The sequence below is a fragment of the Postia placenta genome (genome assembly GCF_002117355.1).
Source record: "Postia placenta MAD-698-R-SB12 unplaced genomic scaffold POSPLAscaffold_6, whole genome shotgun sequence".
Taxonomy (NCBI): domain Eukaryota; kingdom Fungi; phylum Basidiomycota; class Agaricomycetes; order Polyporales; family Adustoporiaceae; genus Rhodonia; species Rhodonia placenta.
In genome coordinates, this window is record NW_020169837.1 from 90,619 (window position 1) to 101,670 (window position 11,052).

The 11,052-nt window shown below is 52.5% G+C and overlaps 4 protein-coding genes across 4 annotated transcripts; 3 read left to right on the forward strand and 1 right to left on the reverse strand.

Annotated features, from left to right (window-relative positions):
• Positions 1-805: 805 nt before the first annotated feature.
• Positions 806-1,156, forward strand: POSPLADRAFT_1033303 (hypothetical protein; the record flags this gene model as incomplete). The annotated part of the gene is made up of 1 exon (XM_024476924.1): positions 806-1,156. The coding sequence occupies one exon, from the start codon at positions 806-808 to the stop codon at positions 1,154-1,156; it is 351 nt and encodes a 116-aa protein (XP_024339320.1).
• Positions 1,157-2,387: 1,231 nt separating this feature from the next.
• On the forward strand, positions 2,388-4,618 carry POSPLADRAFT_1046005 (hypothetical protein; the record flags this gene model as incomplete). The annotated part of the gene is made up of 8 exons (XM_024478921.1): positions 2,388-2,754; positions 2,820-2,840; positions 2,906-3,364; positions 3,426-3,550; positions 3,606-3,771; positions 3,867-3,973; positions 4,032-4,265; positions 4,610-4,618. The coding sequence occupies 8 exons, from the start codon at positions 2,388-2,390 to the stop codon at positions 4,616-4,618; spliced, it is 1,488 nt and encodes a 495-aa protein (XP_024339321.1).
• A 1,519-nt stretch (positions 4,619-6,137) lies between these two features.
• Positions 6,138-8,213, forward strand: POSPLADRAFT_1046006 (hypothetical protein; the record flags this gene model as incomplete). The annotated part of the gene is made up of 6 exons (XM_024478922.1): positions 6,138-6,504; positions 6,576-6,596; positions 6,660-6,712; positions 6,875-7,118; positions 7,176-7,300; positions 8,049-8,213. The coding sequence occupies 6 exons, from the start codon at positions 6,138-6,140 to the stop codon at positions 8,211-8,213; spliced, it is 975 nt and encodes a 324-aa protein (XP_024339322.1).
• Positions 8,214-10,358: 2,145 nt separating this feature from the next.
• On the reverse strand, positions 10,359-10,814 carry POSPLADRAFT_1046007 (hypothetical protein; the record flags this gene model as incomplete). The annotated part of the gene is made up of 2 exons (XM_024478923.1): positions 10,359-10,691; positions 10,782-10,814. The coding sequence occupies 2 exons, from the start codon at positions 10,812-10,814 to the stop codon at positions 10,359-10,361; spliced, it is 366 nt and encodes a 121-aa protein (XP_024339323.1).
• Between the last annotated feature and the right edge of the window lie 238 nt (positions 10,815-11,052).

The following is an 11,052-nucleotide window of genomic DNA, read 5'->3' on the forward strand; positions in this document are numbered from 1 at the left end:
GCTGTACAACAAGGCTAGAACAGTTCCTGGTTTCGGAAGGTCCGCCGCCGCTCGTGGTGCCGAGAAAGGTGACGGTGATGTCGTGCACCATTGGCTGTGGACGTGGCGGAGGAAAAGAATCAGCTGTAGAGGATATCATAGCTGCCGCATGAGAAGTGCCTGTAGAGGACACAGCGAGCGACATTCGGAGGAAATGAGTTGGTCGTCCAAGTTGAAGTATCCGGAGGTGCAACATGAGCGTTCAGTAGGATGAGTTGCCTTTCTGAGTAGTAATCGAGTCACCTGATCAAGGAGCTGACGCGATCAAACCTTGAGCTGAAGTCTCCTTCCGACAAAACTTTTGGCGATATATCATTAATTGAGGCTGCTATATGAAGCTTAAAAATCTGCTAGGCTCCAGAAACCAGACGGATCTCGGGGGACAGGCTGGCTGAATGATCTATGAACTCGACAACACGGTACACCTGCACGAGACATATCGCTTGCTAAGTCTGAAGACGTGAACATTGGATAACAGTGATGTGCTGATTTTCGACCAGTCCGCGCAGCGATTTCGACGACTTTTGCGACTACTCGGCGACTTGCCTGGCCTGGATGATCGATAATCAGCCACGTCGACTTTTCGTACGCCGGGGGTCGCCAAGCCGGCTGCCCAGCTTCCATGACCAGGATGTGACCATCGTCTATCTTCTTATACTGTATACGATGAATCCTCCGTGCGCATTATGCAGTACTCCAGATCCATGCGAGTCTTCACGCATCTGACTTAGCAAATAGAGAATATGGATAAAAATGGATAAAAATCATGCTCCAGATCCAGGCTCGTAAGGCTGCATTCGGAAACCCCGCCCGTTCTACGCTTGCACGCCAAAATTGGAGCGTACGCTTCGACCTCACGCTTCGGGGAAAGCCAGACCGAAACAGCCTTCCGGCAGTCTCACGCTTGGCCTTGACGGTCATCACGGCGCTGTCACTCATTGCTGTCGACACCATTTGGGACGGCCGGCGTCTTAGCATCACTGTGGATGTGGTCCTCCTCACTGTCACTACTTTCACGCTCACCATGTCGGCTAGCTCACTGACAGTCAAGAAATATTACGACGAGACAAAGGATCACATGTCGAAGTATATGTATTCCCTGAGTTTGTCAGTATGATTTCATGAACAACTCATAAAATAGACCCAGTGTACATTCTCGATATCTCTTGCTACAACGGGCGACGACGAGTGCGACAGCGTGTGTTAAGTGAGGGCGCTTGTAGGCCTTCGTGCGGGCCGGTGACTAGCAACGTGGCCAATGTGACTGGCCTGTTACTACCACGGCTTGAGGTCAGGCCTCCACTTGCCTGAAAGCCAGGCGAAGGCATAGGCTGGGCGAGGTTGCTGAATACGCAGCCTGAAAACACGGCATTCACGCTCCCGCATAAGAGACGCACTTATGCTTTGTATGAGTAGATAGATCATCTGAAGAATTCCCTAGCATATATAATTGATCCGAAGTTCATGCGATCAGAGGTGACCTCCGGGCATGCCCGACACGGCGTCTCTCGCGACTTAGAACTAGCGCCCCCCTGTTGTATGTCGCGACTAGTCTTCGACCAGCATATCACTGTCAATGGATAAGCATTCCGCGCTCTACAGTACTCGTAGCTTATGTACCGATGCTTCCAAGCCAGCTTGCCGGTCTGACACCACAATATCTCTTATGTACTTCGACGAGTACGGCAGGTCATCTTCATTTGTTCCAACTTTCACACGCAGTGAACCTACCCTGTGATAGCATACCGGGCTAGGATAGCATCTGACTCTCGACATTGATCTGTACCTCGTACTCGACATCCCAACAATGGTTATTCAGGCCTGTCCAATCGCAACTAAATCTGCAATTCACATCATACCGTCAATCTAACAAGACCGCGCCACGTAATTTCTTGGCGCGACGACTGCACCTGACAGCTACGTGAATTGGAGATGCTGGCACTAATCGCCGGGGCCTGATCAGCGGAGCGCATATCATCCACTTTGGCACTATTCAATCGGCGCTGTGGCAATTCGTGTTTTGCTTGATGGTTTTGCCAACTTCCCCACGGGGAACACACAACACCACAGGATTCTCCGCGTGCCCGTTTTAGTTCGTCAACCTCGAAAAATGAGAACCGTGACCACCTTCTGCGCATTGCCAACCTGTCTCGTCCCGATAGCCGTTGCGGCCGTCCGCATGTGCTCACCTGACCACCAACTAACACCACCATGGTGTGTTCCTCGCTTCTTCGTATAAAAAGCTACCCCAGCGTTCGATTCCCCGTACACCCGGGGGCATCTTTGCTGTCAATCTTGAGCACCGTACGCATCGCCAGTCACGTTCTCCACTGTCGCATCCATTCGCCATGTTCGTGACTAAAGTCGGCATCGACCGCTTGCGGGGCGTCGCCCTCCTAGCTATCCTCACGTCCGTCTGTTCCACGGGATTTTGTCTTTTTGGGTACGACCAAGGCGTCATGTCCGGTGTCGTCATCTCCCAGTACTGGCTCAAGACCATGGGCAACCCAAGCACAATAATGGTCAGCACCATTACCGCACTCTATGACATCGGGGCCATTGTTGGCGCCATTGCCGCCGCCTTCACGTCCGAACCGCTAGGCCGCAAACGCACACTGGTCTTCGGTGCTTCTGTCCTCTTGGTTGGCACCATCCTCATGGGCACTTGCGTTGAGCGCATTCAGATGATGGTGGCGCGTATCATTACCGGCATCGGTGCGTCTAGCCAAACTCTCCCGCGTAGCTTCTATCTGACGAATCTCTCTCTCGGACGGGTCCAGGTATTGGCTATATAACCTCCGGTACGCCGCTTCTTCCTCGATAGCGGAGAAATATCGCTCATGCCATCGATCGCCTTACGCCTTAGTAACACCGGTGTACCAGAGCGAGATCACGCTCCCCGAGCATCGTGGCTGGCTGGTATGCTGCCAGCTTACAAGCATGCTGGGCGGGCTCATGCTGGCATACTGGATCAACTATGCCTTCTACTTTTATGCTGGCGGCGTTCAGTGGCGCTTCCCGCTGCTGTTCCAACTCATCTTCTGCGTATATATCATCGCGCTCACCGTCTGGCTGCCCGAGACACCGCGGTGGCTCATCAGGCATGATCCTACTCCCGCTCGCGGTGTCACCGTACTCGCGAAGCTACGTGCGCTACCGGAAGACCACCCGGTTGTGCAGCGCGAGGTGCAAGAAATCGTCGATGCGCTCGCGCTCGAGTCCAAAGAGGAGGGGACATGGGGCGACCTGTTCCGCGACAACGGCATCATGGCAAACAAGCGATTTTATCTTGCGCTCGGAATTCAGTTCATGCAGCAGCTCACTGGTGAGTCGCCGCCGTGGCGATGTACTGCTCGACGAGCTGCTCATCATGCGCGCGCTACTAGGTATTAACATCGTGACATACTATGCGCCAACGTTGTTCAAGGAGAGCTTGCACATGTCGCAGCAGATGTCGCTCTTTTTGGGGTGCTGGCTACAAGTGTGGTACCTCCTCATGTCATTTGTGACAGTGCGTGCTCCGCCTCAGATGTTGTCACACCCTAATACTCACTTTGCTCCAACAGTGGTACACAATCGACCGCATTGGACGGCGCAAGCTGTGGATCAGCATGGCGATTGGGCAGATGCTCGTCCTCGTGCTCGAGGCGATCTGCGTTGCGATCAATAACACAGCTTCCGGCGGTGCCGCGGTGTTCTTCATCTTCCTCTACGAGACGTTTTTTACTTGGGGTACGTGTGTCGCCACTATACAGAGCTTCGTCGTCAGCTGACAACATAAACGTCGAATTCCTGCGTCTGATCCGGCATAATGGCTGCATGAGCAGGCTGGATGGCGACGGTATGGGTGTATCCCGCGGAGATATTGCCACTCAAGATCCGCGCCAAGGGCGCCGCGTTGGCGGCGGCCGCAGACTTCCTCGGCAACTTCCTGGTGGGTTTCGAACATGTATCTCACGTCTGCCCCTGATCGTGTCAACAATCACACACAGGTTGTCGAGATCACGCCCCCAGCGCTGCAGAATATCGGCTGGCGCACATACATTATCTTCGCCGTCTTCAACATCGTGCAGGCGCTCATTGTTTATTGCTTCTACCCTGAGACGGCCGGACAGACTCTCGAGTCGATCGACGAGCTCTTCCGTAACCACGACACGTCTGTGAAGGGCGAGAGCACCGGTTGGGCGAGCGCAATGCAGTGGTCGATGGTGCCGAAGGCGAACGGCGTTGTGCGGCGACTGCGTGCAGACAAGCGTGCACAGGCAGAGGGCGCGGCGCGCGAGGAAGGCGCCTCCGACGCACCTGAGAAGAGCGAAACAGTTAGCATCGAAAAAGAGAAGGCGGGCGAGATGCACGTTGAGAATGCTGCTTCATGACGATCGCAGTTTCACGAACTACCATGACATTTGTTTGTAGAGCAATGATGTACACTATCTGTATCGTAGCCTTCACTCATTGCTAATGCATTGATGCATTGCTGAGCTTTCTACATTCGTGCGCTAAGTGGTGAGGTTATTCGGTGACATAGCCAGCACCTAAGAGGACGCCACACAACTGTATTACCTCACAGATAGGATAATCGGGAAGGAGTAATGGTGCATATATAAGACCGGATACAGTAAGACTGCATAAGTCTTGAACAAGGAATTTCCTGTGTCGTGCGCGATGTTGTGATTTATTTGGATCTGCACATGACCTCCTGGAACGCCACGTGTCAAAACTCGAAGCCTTTCTATTGCCACCTGTAACGTGAATATATTCATCCACCTCTGCGTTCGTTACACGAATTTGAGGCCCGAGCTTTGCGGATGAGATCAGTTGGCTCACACTGCAGCGATAAAGGCGAGCCTGTGGAAAATTCGTAGTGCATCACGCTGTGATTATTCATGGCAGAAGATGTGGAACAGGCATTGCGAGGTGAGCCTTCCTCCGTAATGAGAGTGCACGGAATAGCTCTTGCAAAGTGCTGGTATGCATCCTTGCGCTCCTCGGGGACATCTTGGACCAATGATAATTGATCGCCCGACAGTATAGACTCCGAGATGACATTTCAAAGTAACTTATCGTAAGGCAAGTGGGGGCTTAGCTCCCAACTCCGTCGCCGGCATCCGATAAGTCGAGATGCCAAGCAATGTGCTCCCCTCCACGCAGAACGTAAGAACACCCTTCCATGTTCGCAGGCTCAGGGTATCACTATCTTAAAATCCCGTGCCCTCTAGCGTGACCACACCATTCGATATGCGCCTGTGCGCTTGGGTAATGGACACATGTCGTGCGTAATGACAATGTATTCAAACACTGGCCTGAGTGTTGAATTGATGCCTTTCTCAGTGGCACGAATACAAGATTCAGCCTGCAGGTCGCGATCACAGCGCCGGGAGTACTTGGACGCTGCCTCTTGCTTAGACCTGCAAGGACATAAGCGTATTCGACACGCGGTTTCACGTGTTATTATGTCAGGGTGTCCCTTCTAGAGGCTCAACACAAGATGACGCATCACTTGACAAGCTGCCCGGCTTGAAGTGGCGCGAACGCACGTATTGTTTGTTGTCCAATATCTATTCGGTGCATTACTACTTCGAGTTGCTCTGTCTGGCCACTCGTGTTAACGGGCAGTCATACTATCCGAACTTCCAGTCCGATTGAAGTCCGTTCCCGAAAGAGACCATGAGCCTTCTGACGGTTCGCACGGAGTTCCTACTTCCTTTGCAGTACGCATTCGAAATACGCGAGGCTTGTTAAGCCATAACAGCCGCATTGTGACCTCCGGCCTGCTCGGCAGATCTATGCTTCGGGCCCATACATCGGGATATGATCAGCTGAGATATAAGCAAGGCAGGCGCGCTGTACGAATTTCTGGGATCGCGTTGAGGCAACGGCTGAGATGGCACCCGCCACAATCCTCGCTAACTTATCTCGTCACGGTCACGATTGCGGTGATCCGCAAATGCTCATCTGACCCACAGCTTACACCACCACCATCGTATGTCGCTCTCTTCTTCGCATAAAGGGTTGCACCAAGCTTTGCTTTGCGGTTCCACAGGGCACAGATATCTACATCTCTGAACTCGACCGTTGACTGTTGTACTCTCCCCGCCATGCTGGTGTCAAAAGTCGGAGTCCACCGCTTGCGCGGTGTTGCCCTCATGGCTGTCATCACGTCCGTCTGCTCTGCCGGTTTCTGTCTCTTCGGCTATGACCAGGGCGTCATGTCCGGCGTCGTCGTCTCCCAATACTGGCTCAAGACCATGGGCAACCCAAGCACAATAATGGTTAGCACCATCACCGCCGTCTACGACATCGGCGCCGTTGTTGGTGCCATTGCCGCCGCCTTCACGTCTGAGCCGCTCGGTCGCAAGCGTACCCTCATCTTTGGGACTATTGTCCTGCTCGTCGGCACCATCCTTATGGGCACTTGCGCCGAGCGCATCCAGATGATGATTGCGCGAGTCGTCACCGGTATCGGTGCGTACTCAATACCGCGCCGTGTTGCTTCTGTCCCAGTAAGTCGGGGTGCTGACTTTCAACGCGCCTAGGTATTGGTTATATTACGTCCGGTACGCTGCTTCTCAGATAGCGGAAAATGCCGCTCATTGTGTCTCGATCACATTGCGCTTTAGTAACGCCGGTCTACCAGAGTGAAATTACGCTGCCCGAGCATCGCGGCTGGCTGGTATGCTGCCAGTTGACGAGCATGGTGGGCGGGTTGATGCTCTCCTACTGGATCAACTATGCGCTTTTCTTCTACGCAGGGGGCATGCAATGGCGGTTCCCACTATTGTTTCAACTCGTCTTTTGCGTGTATGTCATCGCGCTCACTGTTTGGCTCCCCGAGACACCCCGGTGGCTCATCCGACATGACCCCACACCGACGCGCGGCGTTACGGTGCTCGCCAAGCTGCGTGATCTACCTGAAGAGCATCCAATAGTGCAGCGTGAGGCGCAAGATATTATCAATGCGATTGAGCTCGAGTCCAAGGAGGAGGGGTCGTGGGGCGACCTCTTCCGCAGCAACGGTATCATGGCTCACAAGCGCTTCTATCTCGCGCTCGGTATCCAGTTTATGCAGCAGATGACAGGTGAGTAGTGCAGCTGTGTCCACGCTCAAGGCTCACCTATAGCGTACAATTGACTAGGTATCTGCATTGTGACATATTACACCCCGACATTGTTCCAAGTGAGCCTGCACATGTCGCAGCAGATGTCACTTTTCCTCGGTTGTTGGGTGCAGACATGGTACTTCATCGCTTCACTCGTCACGGTGCGTTATGGTCCCTTGCGCTGCTCGTTGTGTGCTTACCTGATACAGTGGTACACAATCGACCGCGTGGGCAGGCGGAAGCTGTGGATTACTATGGCCATTGGGCAAATGATCCTCCTCGTTCTCGAGGCTGCCTGTGTCGCAATTGACAATCCAGCCTCAGGTGCTGCCGCAGTCTGCTTTATCTTCCTCTACGAGACGTGCTTCACATGGGGTACGTGAACTACCGGATTCTAGCGCCTGAGCACCAGCTGACCGTTGTATCAAATTCGTGCGTGCACCGGACTTCTCTGCTTATCTGCATGCGATCTGGCACACCGGTTGCGTGATCAGGTTGGATGGCGACGGTCTGGGTCTATCCCCCGGAGATCCTGCCATTGAAGATCCGTGCCAAGGGCTCGGCCCTCGCTGCTGCTGCTGACTTCCTCGGCAATTTCCTAGTGCGTTCTGTTCCTACTCATTCTGGGATCATATGTGGTGGCTCACACCCGCGGCCTTGAAGGTCGTCGAGATCACGCCCCCGGCGCTGCAGAACATCGGCTGGCGCACGTATATCATCTTCGCAGTATTGAACATCGTGCAGGCGCTCATTGTCTATTGCTGCTACCCCGAAACAGCCGGCCAAACTCTCGAGTCGATCGATGAGCTCTTCCGGAAGCACGTGGAGTCCGCGAAAGGCGACGGTGACGGCGACAGCAGCGGCAGCAAGACCTGGGCGAGTGCAATACAATGGTCGATTGTGCCGAAGACAGATGGTGTAGTCCGGAGGCTACGCATCGAGAAGCGGGCGCAGGCGGAAGTCGCGGCACGCGAACAAGGCTCTATCAAGGGCGTGGCCGAAAGAAGCGAGACGACGAGTTTGGAAAAGGAGAAGGCGAGTGAGGAGCGCGTTGAGAGCGCTGTAAGACATTGATCATGTCTCCGCCGAGACATGGACCAGAATGTTCTCACTCGTGACACGAATGTCGCCTGATGCCGTCGAGTAGTAAACGATGTCTTGTAATTCTAGAGCTATATTGTACGATGTAGATTTGGCTGACTGCTGGGTGTCCAGCGGGGCTATGCACACTCCGTCGACGTCTGGCTGTGTCAATCCTAACTAGCATGAAAAAAAGCCGAAGAATCAGAGATGTTAGTATATCGTGGTCCCCTTCCGTAGATGTGCCACATCATATGATTTCTTACATCCAACCTGACATCTCAGGAATGCCTAAGCATTCCGGGTAGCATAGATGTCTCTGAAGCTCACCCATTAAGGATGAAGCAAATCATGCTAGCTAGACAGTACTAGTAATCGGATAAGTTATGGTGCGTACATTCACTTTGCACACCAACAACTTGACCCTTTTATGGGTGAGTATTACGTAGGACGGTGGTCGTGAGTAAGAAACGAACGGGAAAGACGCCTGCTAGAGCAGAAAGCGGTTCTCAGGCCCATGGCTTGCTCCGGCGCCAATGTTTGCCTCATGTTACTCGATTCCCACGGCATGGAAATCCCCGACCTACGCCCTGATTCCCGCCACAATTGTCGACGACCGGAAAGGATGGAAAGATGTTAATGCATCGCGGGTATCTTCTGGCAGTAATCTACGGCTCTTGGACATTGAGCTTAGCGTACGCTATTACGCCTGCAGCCGACTTCAGCTTAGGTACGCACCGAGGTTGAATTCAGACCGATATTGTTAGCAAGCATCGCCCTATGGCCTCAGGAAGAATATATGAAGGGCTTGCCGTCCCCAGCATGGTGCTACTAGGTCGTGAGAATATAAGGACGAAACTCTACGACTGACCGCCATTAATCCGAGGCGGGGCCCAAGCGCGAAGACAGACTTACGCTCGATTGTCGGTTGTCGGCTGTCGGCGGCGGCAAAGCAATCGTGAGGTGCAACCTATGTGATGCAGATGCTACGCAAGTTGTTACTAAGGAGTCAGACGATTATTACTACGGAATACCGCGACGTGAAATCAGGCGGGACGCACTTTTATGGCGGCATACCGTCTCACTCACCGGCTATATAAAGCAATTCTTCCCAAATATAAAGGTTGACCAGGATTTATTAGCATGTGCTTACAAGGATGTCTCTCAAGTTTAGGATGGATGTCTTGGGGTTTGTTAAATGCAGATAAGCACCAGCAAGGTATACATGAGGCCTGAAAGTCTACTTAGTTGTTTCAGCATCCATTCCAGGTCCTTAACTCCCCGGTGATCATTGTGGAGATATGCACCACAAAATGGCACACCCGTTAAGCTTCTATAACTCAGCATATCTACCATCTTGTGAACCTGGTGCTATTGGGATGCCACGTCGTGACGACGCGTTCGACGCGTTCGTGTCTAATCACGTGTAGCGCGTCTCAGCGTCTGTTCGGGTTTTGCCTTTGGAAAGGACGGCGCCACACGCGCTCCTATATCCTTACTTTCTTTGCAACATAACAATATGTCAAGCCCATTCCCATTTGAGTCAAATCGCATCGACTAAGCTTCCTTGTTTCAATAATCAACTAGTGTCATTTTCTGTGAGAGAGATAAAGCGGGCATGGGCTGTTCATATCAAGGTTCCAGGAGCTACAGCACATCTTCGACAACACTATCGAAGTGAGGAACCTAGGAGACGAGATTATACGGTACGATGATATCGTGGCTGTTGGAGAGCGTAGTGATCTTTTTTTTTTTGCAGTGAGTGGTGCTGTGTGCACACCCCATCCATCATATTATGTATAGCGACAGGGCCGAGACGAATTGTTTAACCTTCTGGATACTAGTTGACTCATAACTACAGGAGGTGGGGCCTAACATGCTAGGTTGTCAACATTGGAACCTCGCAAGCGTCGACGAGAAATCACCATCTACAACCATACATCGCCATTATATGCTACCTAATACGCTGCGAATTGGTTCGTCTTCTCAGCACAATCATATAGGAAGATATCAGTACTTTGACCTTGACACGCCATTTCAGCCAAAGATCATAGCCATCTTGATTGTAAGTACAGTATCTTTCGGTGTTCATGTGACACGCTGATTACAGCCTGCTCATGCTATATACTGTCACACATTCTACGTCGGTTTCAACGGGTTCTCCCGATCATCGAGATTCAGGCTGAGCAGCAACAACACATTGTCGTTCATGACATCGCTTTGCTCGTCTTCGTCGTCGGCAACTCGCACCCACTCCGCCTCGGTGAATGCGTAGACGGCCGCACTCGCCAGCCGGCGTTCACGCGTCACCTCTACACCGGCCTTCCAGCTCAGGTCATCCAGAGTCAGCTCCTCGGAATCAAGGCAGAAAGCAAGCGACCGGAGATACGTGTAGTCGTCGTCGCCAAAGTTGGGAACGGACAGCCGCGTGCGGGAGACATTCGTCAAGGCATCACACACAAAGCAGACGGCCTTGGACGAATTTGTCCACCTGATGCGTGACTCCTCTTCTTGGACGTTGTTGGTCGACATTGTGCGTAATAAGTGACTGGCAGCACGCACTGTAAGATCTCTACTGATGAAATCAATGTGCATCTCGCATCCCACCTAGAGGGATGGAAACAGATGCCAATTTGACTAGTAAGAGTGCGATTCGCTCGCAATGTAAAACTGGTACGACGTCGCGCTTTCAGACAAGGCACTATGAGCGCAGCGGGTGAGCGTGTGTATCAGTAGTTGGAGACTTAACTTACGAAGATATGATGTTTCCAGAAACAAGGTGTACGTGTGAGGGCGGTTCTGTGGTCGCCCTTGGTAAAAGCTCAAGTATAGT